The 15302-nt window shown below is 33.9% G+C and overlaps 5 protein-coding genes across 6 annotated transcripts; 4 read left to right on the top strand and 1 right to left on the bottom strand.

Annotated features, from left to right (window-relative positions):
- Positions 1-490: 490 nt before the first annotated feature.
- LOC114179453 (IST1-like protein) lies at positions 491-3229 on the top strand. Its single transcript, XM_028065797.1, has 7 exons — positions 491-618; positions 714-846; positions 1091-1194; positions 1447-1621; positions 1703-1840; positions 2056-2227; positions 2344-3229. Exons 1-7 carry the CDS (start codon positions 590-592, stop codon positions 2391-2393), a joined length of 801 nt encoding a protein of 266 aa, XP_027921598.1. The 5' UTR covers positions 491-589; the 3' UTR covers positions 2394-3229.
- A 520-nt stretch (positions 3230-3749) lies between these two features.
- LOC114174890 (probable caffeoyl-CoA O-methyltransferase At4g26220) lies at positions 3750-5967 on the top strand. Its single transcript, XM_028059624.1, has 6 exons — positions 3750-3929; positions 4009-4088; positions 4169-4248; positions 4380-4524; positions 4604-4735; positions 5596-5967. Exons 2-6 carry the CDS (start codon positions 4020-4022, stop codon positions 5884-5886), a joined length of 717 nt encoding a protein of 238 aa, XP_027915425.1. The 5' UTR covers positions 3750-3929; positions 4009-4019; the 3' UTR covers positions 5887-5967.
- Positions 5968-8389: 2422 nt separating this feature from the next.
- LOC114177780 (probable caffeoyl-CoA O-methyltransferase At4g26220) lies at positions 8390-10509 on the top strand. Its single transcript, XM_028063300.1, has 5 exons — positions 8390-8482; positions 8564-8643; positions 9570-9714; positions 9796-9927; positions 10021-10509. The coding sequence occupies exons 1-5, from the start codon at positions 8438-8440 to the stop codon at positions 10309-10311; spliced, it is 693 nt and encodes a 230-aa protein (XP_027919101.1). The 5' UTR covers positions 8390-8437; the 3' UTR covers positions 10312-10509.
- LOC114177779 (40S ribosomal protein S15a-5) lies at positions 8431-12567 on the bottom strand. 2 transcript variants are annotated; one of them, XM_028063299.1, is made up of 4 exons: positions 12370-12547; positions 11821-11981; positions 11605-11670; positions 8431-8677 (listed from the first exon to the last, which is right to left on the bottom strand). In XM_028063299.1, exons 1-4 carry the CDS (start codon positions 12497-12499, stop codon positions 8672-8674), a joined length of 363 nt encoding a protein of 120 aa, XP_027919100.1. In that variant the 5' UTR covers positions 12500-12547; the 3' UTR covers positions 8431-8671. The 2 variants fall into 2 exon arrangements, with proteins under 2 accessions (XP_027919100.1, XP_027919099.1); XM_028063298.1 differs by lacking the exon at positions 8431-8677 and having other exon boundaries at positions 11335-11670; positions 12370-12567.
- Positions 12568-12649: 82 nt separating this feature from the next.
- On the top strand, positions 12650-15302 carry LOC114177778 (F-box/LRR-repeat protein At4g29420). Its single transcript, XM_028063297.1, has 2 exons — positions 12650-13217; positions 13777-15302. The coding sequence occupies exons 1-2, from the start codon at positions 12758-12760 to the stop codon at positions 14673-14675; spliced, it is 1359 nt and encodes a 452-aa protein (XP_027919098.1). The 5' UTR covers positions 12650-12757; the 3' UTR covers positions 14676-15302.

Here is a 15302-nt window from a genome sequence, read left to right as displayed (position 1 = left end):
CTTTTGACAAAGTCTTCCAACAAGGTCACTAATTTTCTCTGACTTTTATTCAGCTTCTTACGTGTGCACATATGAGCTTGAATTATATTGCAACAACACTTTCATGGTGGTTGAATGTCATAAGAACCGTCTAGAGTTGATGAACTCGGAATATTTAGTCTTAACTGTAAGATGATTCCTTGACACAAGCTGCAAGAGGTTAATATATGAAATTTGGGAGTGAAAATGAGGTAATAAACAAAGTCTTTTTTTATCACTGAAGCAACAACACTAACAATACAATATTCATAGTTGGGTGTTGTAGCTCTCTGTGACTGTCACAAGGTATAATGGTAGTTCAATCCAATGCTCACAATTGTCAAACTAAACTTTATATGCAATTAAATAACAATAACTTCTTACAGCAATTGATTTACATGAAGTTCTTATTCTCTAATTATTCTAAACCTTTTTATTTTTCTTCCGCTAAGTTTCTTACCATTATATATATTTAGCCAAAGGTCCATTCAAACTGTGAAATATAATTTACTTGGTTCAAACAAACAGCAACAGTGTTTCTCGTTCATTTGAATTTCGTGTCGTAGAAGCTATGTTTCCGAATTTCAAGTCCAAAAAATGGTACAAAACTTGATGTGGTTGTTATGATGTTTGTGCAGTGTTTGATTATAGAAGAAGAGATTTTGGTGATTTGAGTTTGATTTGTGATGATGCAGCAAAACCGCGTTGAAGCTTGCGGTTTCACGGATAGAGGTTTTGAAGAACAAGAGCGAACGGCAAGTGAAGCAGCTACGGAAAGAATTGGCTGACTTGCTTCACTCTGGCCACAACCATGCTGCCAGAGTCAGAGTAATACTAAAATGTTTTTTTTTTTTACAAAAAATATAGTGTACAGTTAAATCTATAGATTTTTTTTTTATATATAATTCTTTATGATATTTTATATCAGCTTTCAAAAGTAATTTCCAATAAGCTAAAAAGGGGAATAATAATGAATGATGAATACATAAGAAAAGGTTATTCTCCATATATCTTTTGTTTTTCTTTTCTTTTAATTTTTTTTTTATCAACTTCTCCTTTTACGTGTTTTCAGGTGGAATATGTAGTGATGGAAGAGAAGACCATGGGAGCATACGATCTTATTAAGATATACTGTGAACTCATTACAGCACGTATGCCAGTGATTGAATCACAGAAGTGTGTAGATTTCACCTAAATAAGTTTAGAACATCTTTTTTTATACTTTCTTATCTTTATTATAGTTTGTTTATTTATTTATTTATTTTATCTTGTCTGCATAAGAGGGTTAATTATAATTTATATAGGGAACACTGCTGCATGTGAGAGTTTCTTTCTGAAAGTGTTGATCTTGGCAATGTAGAAAGTTAGTTGATTGTGATCATACATTGTCACTGTGTTGATCCTTCTACCTTTCTATTCTTTCCCCAGTAGAAACTGCCCAGTAGATTTGAAGGAAGCGATTTCGAGTGTAATATTTGCATCCCCAAGGTGTTTAGATATACCTGAGCTTGTGGATGTCAAGAAGCATTTTATGGCTAAGTATGGGAAAGAGTTTGTCTCAGCAGCTGTTGAATTACGCCCTGAATGTGGTGTAAATCGTTTGGCAAGTCTTTCTTACTCTGTGTTATCATGTTCAAAATTATCTGTCATCATTTTTTTTTTCTAATTTAGTATTGCCTTTCAGTTGGTTGAGAAATTGTCTCACAGAGCACCAGATGGTCCAACCAAAATCAGAATACTGATTGAAATTGCAGAGGAATATAATGTCAGATGGCAACCGTCTTTAGAAGAAAATGATGAGAATCTGTCTCACGATTTACTGGTAGGGTTTGTTTGTTCATTATGATCTTCAGTTAGTTTAATGGCTTTGTATTTTCAGTGTAAAAACTTTTACTTTGTTTGTGACTTTTAAGGCAGTTATTGAAGAATCAACAATCTTATCATAGATAGTGATTCATGATTATAACCTTATAATTAGCAAGTTTGAAGTGATCAATATGTTTTATTGTATTAATTTGCCACCATTTATATCATAAGGCTGGACCAAGCACTTTTGAGAAGGGTACTCCCGTGGAACCTCCACAACTTCGTGTTCCACTTGTTGGTGATGAAAAAGAACCTCCTAGTTTACATGCTTCTTGTCAACTTACAGAAATGCAAGATATGTCTAGAAGTTTTTGCGAGAAGCATGGAAAACTAAAATCTTCAGGTAACTTCTTTTAATCACTTTATGAGAAACATAGTAAGACGGTAATTGCGTTGGTGAATATTCGTGGATTTTGGAAACTTGTGTTCTGAAAACACGAGTGCTTTTGAAAAGGGTAGACATAATTGGGAGATGGAATTCAAAGATGCTGCAACTGCTGCACAGGTAGCTGCAGAATCTGCAGAACGTGCAAGCGTGGCTGCAAGAGCAGCTGCTGAACTTTCCAACCGTGAAAATTTAACAAGACAGTGTTCAAGTGAATGGAAGAGTTCTTCTAGAGGAGGGTTTAGAGCTGAATTATCTCTAGAATATGCTTTTCATTCTTCCAAACATCTTTCTGCTGGTTATGTTACTAGCACATTCCGAAGAAGCGCTTTTGAGATACACCATGAACAGACTAATGTAACTGAACAACACAATGAACATTTCATGAATGGTAATGATAATGTGGTGAAACCTTGCAAGAAAGTGCAAGGTGAAGCAAACAAGGAATCAAGTGGAAGTGGCTCAGATGCATACTTAGATTCTGATACTAGTGATTCTGAGCATGGATCAGCAGAAGATGCAGGTTCAGAACCTAGAAATGAGGAAACTGTAACATTATCTGCAATGATACCAGATAAGGAAGAGACTTCAAAACCTTTAAACTGTGATGAGGATATTCCCTCAAAGAAGAAGGCACTACATGTTCATCCAAAGTTACCTGATTGTGACACCTTCGCTGCCCAATTTTCGTCTCGTAAGAAGCATCTTCAATAAATTTTCAAGTTCTTGCTTGCAACAACATAGTACCCTTTGCTGAAATTGTGGAGAAAAACAATGAGTGGTGTTATGTTATTTACACACGATGTTTTGTTTAATGTAGTGGTGGCGTGCACTGCAATTTTAAATACTTTATTCAACTCATTGTTCCTGTTTAGATACGAGAAACTCATTGTTTACTAATAGTGTATGGTGTAATGTTCTTCCCCATGTTGAATCATACTAAGTATTCGGGCATTAAAAGTTCTAATTCTCCTCAAATTTATTCTTTACATTAATATAACTTACCTCATCACAAAATTCTAGCAGAAATTCAATTTCGTGTCCTATGCATTTTTAAAAAGTGAATTCAACATGGTTAACTTGATGTGAAGATTCAAAAGAAAAAGAAGAATAGCGAGTTGAATAACATAGTCTAACAAAACATATACATCAACCCCTTTTATTTTTATTATCGTAACTATAATTATTATCACTGATTCATAATATTTGGTCTTGCATAATTCAAAAAAAAAATGATATGGTTCTCTATTACATAATTTTTAATTAATTGTTACATTATATATATATATATATATATATATATATATATATATATATGATAGAAAGTTAATATTTTAATTTTATAATTGAAAACTTGCGTACATATTATTATGTTGAAATTAGTTGGAATCATGTATCTGGCCAGTAATTTTTCTTATCTGTATCCAAGAAATTAAAATAGGGTGTCTTCCAAAATGTCTCGGAAGAGCACGAAAAGATGGTGAGCAAGATCTAAATGAAGCATTCTTTGCCTGAAAGATTATAAAGAAGCAACTTATATTAACTAAAAACACTTATCTGCATTCCTACCGTTATTAATTGAGACTATTAAAGAACGGTGGAATAATATGCTGTGCTCAGAGTTTAGCTTCTATCTTCTTTGAACATCCTTGAAATTCAGGTATTGAATACCAAGTCTAATCATAACATGTAGTAGAACTTCTTTTTTTATTGATTTGAGGACTCTGTTACGTAAGTAGGTTACTGGGAAATGGAGAATATATCAGAGCCAAAAGTGTCCCCGAATACAGTGATATTGCAGAGTGAGGGATTACTAAAGGTAAGAAAATCAAACATTTCTTGGAATTTTCATTTGATTCCGTATATATTCGATTCTTAAGTTCATTTTTCTTGTGGCAGTATATATTGGAGACCGGCGTTTATCCACGAGAAGCAGAAACCCTCAAAGAGCTAAGAAATGCAACTGCAAAGCACCCCATGTAATTCTTCTCTCTCTCTCTCTCTCTCTCTGCGAAAGAATTTCTCAAAAGAATGGCTTTTCATTGAATTTGAGTTTTGAGCAATGACATAAGGAAATTTTTTTGTATGTACTGTGATTTTCATTCTAAAGGGGTTTCATGGGTGCTGCACCTGATGCGGGTCAGCTAATGGCCATGCTCTTGAAGGTTTCGAATGCTAAAAACACAATTGAAGTTGGAGTTTTTACTGGATACTCTCTTCTCCTCACTGCACTCACCATTCCAGATGATGGAAAAGTTAGTATGGTAGCTATATATACTCCTTGTTATGTTGTTGTTAGCTCCGTATTCATTTATTATGTGCTTGCTACTGTAGATTATAGCGATGGATCGAGATAGAAAAGCTTATGAGATAGGACTACCATTCATTAAAAAGGCTGGTGTTGAACACAAGATTGACTTCATTGAGTCTCCAGCTTTACCAGTTCTTGATAAGCTCTTAGAAGATGTAAGCTATGCATATCCATTTGCATGTCTTCACAAACAAGTCTCTCAATAAACACTTTTGTATGTTAAGTCTTGTATTTTACAATCAGCAATACAATATATGATTAATTTATAGGTCTTTTCAACTACATTCATTAAATACAACGACTACATAATTAATGAAATTTAGTGCGTGCCAGAATCATTACTAGATATACTCGTGACCTTTACGATCTCCTAAGACAATTAAATATACTAACACAATTAAATGCAATAATTCACATTTAAGTTTACCCAACATGAGGGATAGTGTTTGACTTAGAATTAGTTGTAAATAGAAAGTTTAGTCTTTCTACATCATAAAGATACAAGATTAATAAGACATGAGTTCAAGCTACTCATAAGAGATCAACACCACCCCCAACCCAAAACCTCAAGACAATAAGACAAGAAAATTTTAAACATATCTCAACATTAAAAAATCGGTTTCTAAAGTGAAGTTTGCACCTATCAGATATAGAAGACTAATAAGACATGAGTTTAACTCACACATAAAAGATTGATATCACCACCAATCCAAAATCTTAAGACAATGGGATAAAAAAAACTTTAAGTCTAACTTAACTTTATAAAACTAGTTCTAAAGTGAGATCTGCATCTATCATAAAGACACAACACCAATAAAACATGAATTCAATCTATACATAAGGGATTAACACTATCTCCAACCCACAATCTTTAAGATAATGAATTTATGAATATTTTTTTCTTATGTTTATATTTTCCGTATTGAATTTATGCTGACATTTAACCTCGCTTTCTAGAATGATAAATTAAGATTTTAAAGAAAAAGGAATATGTTGAATCCATGGTTATGTGCAGGCGGCAAAGGAGGGGAGTTTTGACTTTGCTTTCATTGATGCTGATAAAAAGAATTACTGGAATTACCACGAGAGACTTATGAGATTGGTGAAGATCGGTGGAATAGTTGCATATGATAATGCACTGTGGGGAGGAACTGTTGCCTTGCCTGAAAAGGCAGTTTCGGAGGATAAACAAGAGTGGAGACTCTTATCGCTTGCTTTCAACCAAGCAATTTCAAAGGATTCTCGTGTTGAAATTGCTTTTGTTTCAATTGGTGATGGAATCATTTTCTGCAGGCGCATAACTTGATTCTCAATGCACTTTCACTCACAATTTGTAACCACATTAATCGCATAAACTTTAATTATTCCACCTTTGGCTGGATTCACCATGATCTACGAACATGCACTGTTATAAAAAAAGTTTTGTTATTAAAGAATGGACAAAGTATAATAAACTTTTTATGTCGGATAAAAAATCAACACAACAAACTCAACTTTTTATAATAATTAATTTCCAATCGTTAGAGAGCAACATAATGAAGAGATTTATGACGAATCTCAATGTTTTAAAAAAATTGATTTTTTTTTTCAATAATGAAAAAATTGTTTAAAAATCCTATATAAAGTGATGTACAACTTTCAAGTAGACTTGTTATACAAATACTAAATATATAAGTATTGAAAAAAAATCAAATATAAGGATAAACAACTTATAGAACACTTATAAAATGTATAATTGCATATATAAAAGCCAACACATTATTATAGGTATAACTATCAATATATTCAAATTATTGCATACATGTTATATACTGAGAAAACTCAATGTCTCTAACCAATTGAATATCACCTAGAAGTATTTGTTTAACTAAACATGTGAAACATATAAATATAAATCACATGAGAAAGCCAACCAAATTCTAACTTGTGTTTGGATTATTTTTTTTTTTAATATATGGGACATTCAAATCCATTCGATTTGAATTAATATTATTTGAAAGTATTTTGTTTTTAAATATTTTGTTTGGGTAAATCAATTCAAATTTATTAAATTTAAATTTTCTCATTTAACTGAATATTTCAATTACTATTTAATTTAAAAATTATTTAAATATCAAATAACACTATTTAATGACTAAAATAATTTGTAGTCAACATTTAATAAAATTGAAACAACCTAACATTCATGTTAGTAATAAAAAATAATAAATGTAAACGTTGACAAAAACAATAATTATGACTGGCTTATATAAAAAAAAAGTCTAATTCACATATGTCAAAAGATAATTTTCGTAACATTGGCCGATAAATTCTTAGTATATCAAATAAGAAATAAACTAATTTGCAAAAACAATGTCATAACAATTTATATAAAAAATAATTTGTATCAATATTAGAAAAATAAGTAGTCATCTTAATTATATTTTGATCTCCCAAACTAAAATTAAGCCGAAGAGAAAATACGAAAACTAAATATATAAAGTAAAAACCATGAAAAATTTTAAATTTTTATTTTTTAAAATAAAATTTAAATTTTTTTTATTTTTCATTAGTTCAATTACTCTCATAAAATTTTAAATTTTTTTTATCAAAGAATGTATATTCCATAGACACATTTACCGCGTAGAAAATAATTATATTTGAATAAACTTTTGAAAAAAAAATTATTAAATATTTCTATATTGTTATCCCATCATGAATATAGGTGGTCTACCAACAAATAACAAAAAAAAGCCTTATATCAATAATAGTATGGGAGGGAGAAGGGTATTGCTTCTGCACCCTATCATTCTCTTTCTGCACCCTATGGAATTTATTTAATTTCCGATTTTGTCCTTATTTGAAAGTTACATTCGAAAAATGTAATCCAAAAATAGAAAATTTATTTGGAAATTTTGTTTTCGGAAAAGAAAAATATGTTTCTGCAATCTTTTTTCGGAATTTTTTTCAGCAATTCTTCTTTTTGGAATTGTTTTTTCCGAATCTTACCTCTTCTGAAATCTCTCTCGAAAAATGTTTTTTCCCTTTTGGAATCTATTTTCTGGATATCATTTTTCTCCTTCCGGAATTCATTTTCCCGTCATTATTTTTTCCCTTCGAATCAATTTTCTGGTCAGCCACGTACCTTATGGAATCCATTATCCGGACAACACTAATCCACTTACCCAAATGTTTCAAATAAAACTCCTAAGGGCAAAAAGGTAAAATTTTATAATTGTAGGTGCATAAAGAAAATAATGGAGTGCAGGAAGCAATTGTCACGTGCAAAATGTTCAAGTCAAAAAAGAAAAGTACCAAATCAAGAGTTCAATAAATGAATCTGGTAGCTGTGTTGAAAAAGTGGGTCGCTGTTGTTGTCGCTGTTACTGTCAGGCTGTGGGGTTCCCGTTAGCGGCGTCCTATGATTGCGAAAGGGAACAACAACGACCTCCGGTGGTTATGGTGATGAGTCCCACCATGTCTACCTTCTCACATCACTGTTATTAAAAAACTTGATTCGATAGTTTCCATTATTGAGATCATTAACTAAAACAAAATTTTGTAATGTAACGGCCACCTTCGTCAGATACTGGCTTCCCTCCAAGAACAAACATTAAATAAAACTAAATGTGACAGCAATTTTAACTTTTTAAGAAAGTTTTATTGTTGAAAAAATTTGGTAAAATTTATAACTTCAAAACACCCACATAAAAGGAAATACATATTTACACCCCCTTGATTGTTTGTTGAACAGATGAAGGAACGGGGGTTGCAACGTTGCAACGTGCAACCTCCGCTTCACTTCTTTTAAATGGCCGAAACCTAAACAGGAGACGCATTGTAAGTCCAACAGAAGAAAAAAACAAAGAGAAATAGAAATGTCCTCTAATCCAATAATACTGCAGAGTGAGAAGTTGACAAAGGTAGGTTTGTCGTACAAACATTACTTTTTCCTTGGATTTCATTTTCATAAATTGTTCAATCCAACAACAATGTTGTGGCAGTATATACTGGAGACTAGCGTTTACCCTCGAGAAGCAGAGACTCTCAAAGAGCTCAGGAATGCCACTGCAACACACCCTTGGTAATTATTCTTTCTCCCACTGGAAGAACTAACACTGAAAGAAAAAGTCATAATAATTAAGTCATAACTAAAAATTGGTATGGATAAATATATAATACATATCTTTCTTTCTATATTTATAGAAAAAAGATATAAAAAAAAACTCATGATAATACGATTAATAAAGTACTAACTATTATACTAATATTTAACTTTCACAATATACAGGAGTGTTAAAAATGAAAGAGAATATATGAAAAATATAAATAGAAAGAATGGTTATTTCGCCAATAAAAAAAAACATCAAAGTGTGAAAAATGAGTACTGTAAAAAACTTACACCATAGTGAAAGAGAAAATAAAAAATATTTCTATAAATTTTTTTCACTTTTATGATATTTAATTTTATGTTTTATTATTCATTAACATTATATATTATACTTTATAAAAAATAAAAATCCATCTAATCTAATTTTCATTTATATTATATACTACATATATTTTTTAAAAAAAATTAAAAATTTTGAGGGACCACAACAAAGATCCGCCCTGGTTGACATTATTAAAAACAACAAAAACAAAGTCTGTTAACATAGTTAAGTTAAGGTCTTGGTTGAAATTCGAAAGACTGCTATAAGTTTCAGTTTTTGGTACGAGGCTTGGTCAGAATTATAATCTATTTACTTTTACATTGCATCTTGTACATCTGCTTCTTTTCTATGTTTCTTGTTTTTAGCTTCTGCATCGTCTTAATGAATCTGTGGTGTGGTTATTGTGTTGATCGGGGTCCCCATTCTCAGGATCTACCTAGAGTTTTTCACTCATCTGAATATTTGTGATAGCAGTGTCTGTGCTCAACTAGTAAACATTAATAAAGGGCTTTGTTTTATAAATTTAGTTACCATATCATAATGAAACTGTTTACGTAATGCCATTTTCACTGACCAGGGGCTTCATGGGTGCTGATCCTGATGCGGGTCAGCTAATGGCCTTGCTCTTGAAGCTGTTGAATGCTAAAAAGACCATTGAAGTGGGAGTTTTTACAGGATACTCTCTTCTCCTCACTGCACTCACCATTCCAGATGATGGAAAGGTTTGCACTTTTGAAGGTTATTTGGTACAGTTAATAATATGTCTGTTCTATGTCACCAACTCCATTGTTTGTGTGGTGTAGGTTATAGCCCTAGATCCAGATAGAGAAGCTTATGAGATAGGACTACCATTCATTAAGAAGGCTGGTATAGAGCACAAGATCGACTTCATACAGTCACCAGCTTTACCTGTTCTTGATAAACTATTACAAGAAGTGAGCATCATTCTGTGTTGCTGTCATGTTACTGATCTAACTCCTTTATAGTAGTTTTTGTTTGATATTTTGGTTGTGTTTGTTCTGCTACAGGATTCAAATAAGGATAGTTTTGAGTTTGCTTTCGTTGATGCTGATAAAGATAACTACTGGAATTACCACGAGCGGCTTCTTAAACTGGTGAAGATTGGTGGGTTAATAATCTATGATAACACCCTCTGGGGTGGAACTGTTGCATGGCCTGAAGAGGATGTTCCAATACCCAGAAGAAAATACAGACAGTCTGTTGTAGCTTTCAACAAAGCCATTGCAGATGATTCTCGTGTTGAAATTTCTGTTGTTTCAATTGGTGATGGCTTCACTATTTGCAGGCGTGTTCAATGAACACCATTTCAGAATGTTTCGTACTATGATCCAAGTTAACTTGACGTACTATGTTTTTGGTTTTTCATTCTGCTTTTTTCTGTGGGTGGTTAAAATTGATTTCCCTCAAACTGTGGGGCTTATGATTTTGACTGTAATGCGAATCACCGAGTGTTGCTATTTACTATTAATAAAATAAAACGTGTGATTCTTTATCTACAAGGAACGTCATGTTTGGTAGAAATAAGGTGGATACCTAAATTAGTACAAAAAACAACGTCGAGGACACTTCAATCTCACAAGAAAAAAAATCATTGAATTTCTTAAGATTATAAGATGAAGCTAAATATAATTTTGAAACCACTATGTAGTGACTTTTGGTAGATAACAACCGGTCACTAATGTTGGTAGATAAAAAATTAGTAATGTTATTATATATGTAACAATGTAAGGGCAAGGATAGAAGGAATTTATAACAGCTACGCAAAGATCGAACGGTACAATTGAAAATTTACACATTTTACAAATTTCAAAGCGTGAAGTAATCGCATAAGCGGTAATAGTTTCTCTATTGAGATGAACTGCCACACATCATAAATGTTTCTGCACACATCTAAAATTAAAATATCAATGAATTTACTATTTTGACAATTTCTTAATTTAACTAGTAAATATCAATGATGCTGCTGTTGTTCACTGCGTTCTTCTTCCATGAAATATCAGAACACTGTAATACTAAGAAATTTGGAGCCAAAATTTTCACAAGCAGAGATATTTCTTATTTTTCACCCTAAATTGGATGGCAAATGCATTTGTACACGTCTATTTCAACACTCGTAGTTTACTTACAAGAGCTGAAAAATGTAGCAAAATAATTGGGCTTGAATTTGTTAAGCATATCATAAATGACTACTGAGAAACAGGGTTGGACATTAATTTAAACGTTGACATCGTTTACAAGAAATATCTTCTCATCCAAAACTGCAATTTTTGAGAAATAGGAAACAATTGCGTAGAATGATAGAATTAACCCTGGACTACATGAACTTGGAATTTGAAGTAGATTAAGAAGTAGGAGGCATAGCATTCCTTCACGTTTAATATACCATTTAACCAAAACAGGACTAATTTCTACAAAGCATCAAATGCAATTCATCATACTCTCCATGCATGAGCTGCTATCTTATAACATTCATACAGGAAAAAAAAATTTCTTTGAATGTTTATCTGGAAACATAACTGAACGTAATACACAGCCAAAATAGCATGACAACGATCATTTCAGTGAAAGTAACCAAGAACCTGGCCACCTACATTCTTCTTAATGGCTTCTTCATGATCCAAAACACCATCAGGAGTTGTAATCACAACATAACCCCACTGCACACAGAAAAAGAAAGGCACAATTATCCTTTTCCTTTGATTTCCGATTAAATATTATTCTTAAAACACAAATTATAACAACCACAATCAGACAGAAACAGCTGCCGGAAGCTATAACATGAAAACGAATCATTAACATAAACGAACCTGATGCGTAGGAAGAGTCTGCAATCTGTAGGCTTCAACATCCCTTGCCTTGATATCTTTTCGGTATGTAAGGGCCTTGCAATCGTTGATCCTACCTTGTAGTTCAACCGTTATCCTCCCCACTCTATGCGGATCATAGACTTGAAAATCTTTGATATAACCTATTAGGAATTTAAGCCAAATTAGCTACACTAACAGTGGCGCAATATAGAGTAACTGTCAGAATCTTAAAGAACTTTATTTCGGTTCATGGACCCTTCATTTTCATCTACCTAAGCAACAAGATATTTCTCACACGGAAATTCATGCTCAGACTCAGATGGAAGATGATAACAGTAATCAAATCAACAACGAAAGTCATTCAAACTCCAAACATATAAATGAAGGAGAGAGGAGATAGACGACGAATAATGACATAAATTTCAGAGACTGAAATCACTTTTCAAAAGCGAAATCATACCATTTCATCATTGCCAGATTTGAAATTGTGAAGCAGTTAAAAGGGGTTTCGAGTTCAGAAAAAAGAAATACAAAAGAAAGAAAAGATACCATGGTTTTTCATGATTCGGAGAAATGAAGACATAACGGTGGAAATTGGCTTGAGTTCCACCATAGCTTTCCCTCTCCTCTCTGCATTCACCATACTCCTCAAGGCATCGTTCAGTATCCTCCTCCCCATCTCTCTAAATTCTCTAACCAAACCCCCTGTTTCTCTCTCTAGGGTTTTCGAAATATAGTGAATTTTATGGCAGGGGTATATTCGACATTTCGCTTACGTCAAATACGTAAATAGTCAAAATTCCACGGTCACCCGAAAAACAAAACGCAAACACAAACACAAACACAAACTCTTCTCTCTCTCTCTCTCTCTCTCTCTCTCTCTATCTCTCCCTTTGTCTCTCTCTATGTTGAATGCAATTTCGCAATTCGATTGGCGATGATGGAGGAGCTTCCGGAGTCGCTGTTGGTGGAAATTGTGAGTCGTTTAACGGACACCACCGATGTGGCGCGGTGCAGGGCGGTGTCCAAGGGTCTAAACGCGGCGTCATACGAGGTGCGGTGGCTGAACCTGGTCTGTTCCATGTCGCGCTACCTCAAGTCCCGTTCGCCGGAGACCAAGCACCACGTCACCCCCTTCAAGACCGTCTTCTCTCACCTCGTTTCTCGCTCTACCTCCACTCTCGACTCCGTCTCGCTGGGCGTCGATCGCGCCCTCGGTGGCGTCTCCTTCGACGACGTCGAGGATGAGTCCGACGATCTCTACCTTACCGACATGAGCTTCATCAGAGAGTGGCTTCCATCCATTTCCCACGCTCTGAAATCTTTCTCCGTCTCCGATTTCTGGGTCCAGTCTTGTTGGCGCCGATCCGAAGCCTTGTCCCTCATCTCTTCCACCTGTTAGCTTCTCGATTCTCAAATTTCCTTTATTCTTATTTTACTTCTCTTACAATAATGCGGTTTCTTGCCTGTGTTCGTATTCTTTCCGTCAGAATTGGTGTTTCAATTTGTGTTGAAGATTAAGATAACATATGTTTAAATGTGAAACTTCAACTCTGGTTGAAAAATAATATTAAAAGATCCTAATGGTATGTTTGTAAGGTAGAATTGAAGATAACAATGTAATATTTGAACTGTTGTTAGTTACATTTTCTAAAAAAAAAAAAATCCTTTCATTTTCTCCCCAACCAAAGAAAATACATCAGTACTCTATTTTCTTTCATCAAAGTTCTTTCCTCCCTGTTAAACTTACCAACAATATCGAAATTTGAGTAGAAGGGAAATATGAAGGAAAGAAATTCGTGAATTCTTATTTTAAAACACTTTCTCTCAAATCAAGCAAAAAAAAAATGTATTGTATTCATTTATATCTTCTTTCTGTGCATCCAAACATACCATAAGAATATGCGTCGAAGTTTTGTCTGTCTCTCATGGAAATTTGCAATGTGTCTTATTCAGGTCATAATCTTGTGAAATTGGTTGTGAGGAATGCATGGTTATCCGTGGATGGTCTGTGTTTGATGCCAACGTTGAGATATTTGACCCTTGAGTTTGTGAGACTGGATGATGAGGACTTAAGCAGGATCAATGCTTGTTTCCCTAATTTGACTCAACTCAGTCTTATTGGGGTTGGTGGACTTAAGGAGCCTAAGATTAATTTCTTACACCTTACCACTTTTCAATGGTCGGTCTCAAATGCTCCACTTTCTTTGATCATATGTGCACCTTGCCTTGTTGATTTTGATCTCAGATGCATCAAACCTAGGTTGGTTGTCCTTGAAGCCCCTTCCTTGACGAATTTTAATCTCTCTCTCGAGAATACTGATGAGCTCAGGTTGAAAAATTGTGCTAATATACAATGCCTTCAGCTCAGTGTAGAATGCCTCTCTCTTTGTTTTTTGTTTAGCATGTTTCGTCACTGCGGCACGGTAAAGAGACTTACCTTGGATTTAGTAGGAAGAAGAGAACAGGTTGAAGCAGCAGAGTTTGGGATTGATACTTTGTTGGATTGTTTTCCGAACATAACATGTCTTAATTTAGGTCCTGGAGCCTGGCATGTGATGGAGAATTCTTTCAGACGGGGAGGTTTGAAAGATGGGATTGGGATGAAGATGATAAAACAACTTATTGCACATCTAGTGGTCCATGAAGTGGAGGTTACTCTTGCATTTATCTCTTCTGTTTTGGATAAAAGCACCCAGTTGTCTGATGTTTCGCTTCTTATCCATCGCGATGTTGATTCATATGTTGCTGGCGGCCTGATCTCATCATGCAGAAGCAAATTCCCAAGAGTGAGATGGAGATGGGGAATATGGAAAGAAGGAATCAAGGATACTTGGGTCTCTGATGGCATCTAGTTTGGTGGCTGCTATCTTGGTTATGAAAAAGGGGGGTTCTCGTTGATTTGTTGTATCATAGGTTTACGAATAGACGAGTCATGTTAGGACATTGTCAGACTTTGAATATATTTTGTTGAATCAACTCCAGTAAGCATAAATGAACGTTAACGACCCAGAATGTCGATCAAAAAATTATCTCCGATGTTAAAAAGTTGAAAGAAACTAGATGAGGGATCAGAAAGGGGAGTATGAACTATGGTGGCATTAGTATCAGGAGAAGTTTTTCCAAACTGTATTGGCGAATTGGATGCAGTTGGAAGTAGCATTCTTCTTTGGATTTGTATATGAACTGTGGATCAGCTTTACAAAATATCATGGCTATAGTTAACTGTTGAGAAGAAACCACCTTGTGAAAAGTCCTCCCCTCGTCAAATCTCTTTGTATATAGATCTTTGCTGTTGTATTATCTTTGTACATATCTTTGCACTGCTCCTTTTTTTAAGCATATGTATATTCTTGTATTATTCATCCCTGTTGTTGTTTTGTGGATTGAAGTTTAGATGGACTCACCGAGTCAGTGCTTCATTCCTGTATTTCTATTACTTGTATATTTGGAGATCTATTAAAGTACAAATCTTTATTTTA

The sequence above is a fragment of the Vigna unguiculata genome, chromosome 3 (assembly GCF_004118075.2).
Source record: "Vigna unguiculata cultivar IT97K-499-35 chromosome 3, ASM411807v1, whole genome shotgun sequence".
Lineage (NCBI taxonomy): Eukaryota > Viridiplantae > Streptophyta > Magnoliopsida > Fabales > Fabaceae > Vigna > Vigna unguiculata.
The sequence above is the reverse complement of the archived record's forward strand: the minus strand, read 5'-3'. Positions and strand labels throughout refer to the sequence as shown.

Excerpts from the sequence above, each read along its gene's own strand:
- LOC114177780 (XM_028063300.1), top strand. The coding sequence starts at position 8,438 with ATGTCCTCTAATCCAATAATACTGCAGAGTGAGAAGTTGACAAAG. Across the intron at positions 8,644-9,569 it reads GCCACTGCAACACACCCTTG|GGGCTTCATGGGTGCTGATC; the intron begins GTAATTATTCTT and ends TTCACTGACCAG. Across the intron at positions 9,928-10,020 it reads TTGATAAACTATTACAAGAA|GATTCAAATAAGGATAGTTT; the intron begins GTGAGCATCATT and ends GTTCTGCTACAG.
- LOC114179453 (XM_028065797.1), top strand. The coding sequence starts at position 590 with ATGTTTCCGAATTTCAAGTCCAAAAAATG. Across the intron at positions 1,622-1,702 it reads AATGTGGTGTAAATCGTTTG|TTGGTTGAGAAATTGTCTCA; the intron begins GCAAGTCTTTCT and ends ATTGCCTTTCAG. Across the intron at positions 2,228-2,343 it reads TGGAAAACTAAAATCTTCAG|ACATAATTGGGAGATGGAAT; the intron begins GTAACTTCTTTT and ends TGAAAAGGGTAG.
- LOC114177778 (XM_028063297.1), top strand. The coding sequence starts at position 12,758 with ATGATGGAGGAGCTTCCGGAGTCGCTGTTGGTGGAAATTGTGAGTCGT. Across the intron at positions 13,218-13,776 it reads GTCCCTCATCTCTTCCACCT|GTCATAATCTTGTGAAATTG; the intron begins GTTAGCTTCTCG and ends TGTCTTATTCAG.
- LOC114174890 (XM_028059624.1), top strand. The coding sequence starts at position 4,020 with ATGGAGAATATATCAGAGCCAAAAGTGTCCCCGAATACAGTGATATTG. Across the intron at positions 4,089-4,168 it reads AGAGTGAGGGATTACTAAAG|TATATATTGGAGACCGGCGT; the intron begins GTAAGAAAATCA and ends TTCTTGTGGCAG. Across the intron at positions 4,249-4,379 it reads GCAACTGCAAAGCACCCCAT|GGGTTTCATGGGTGCTGCAC; the intron begins GTAATTCTTCTC and ends TTCATTCTAAAG.
- LOC114177779 (XM_028063298.1), bottom strand. The coding sequence starts at position 12,499 with ATGGGGAGGAGGATACTGAACGATGCCTTGAGGAGTATGGTGAATGCA. Across the intron at positions 11,982-12,369 it reads CCGAATCATGAAAAACCATG|GTTATATCAAAGATTTTCAA; the intron begins GTATCTTTTCTT and ends AATTCCTAATAG. Across the intron at positions 11,671-11,820 it reads AGACTCTTCCTACGCATCAG|TGGGGTTATGTTGTGATTAC; the intron begins GTTCGTTTATGT and ends TTCTGTGTGCAG.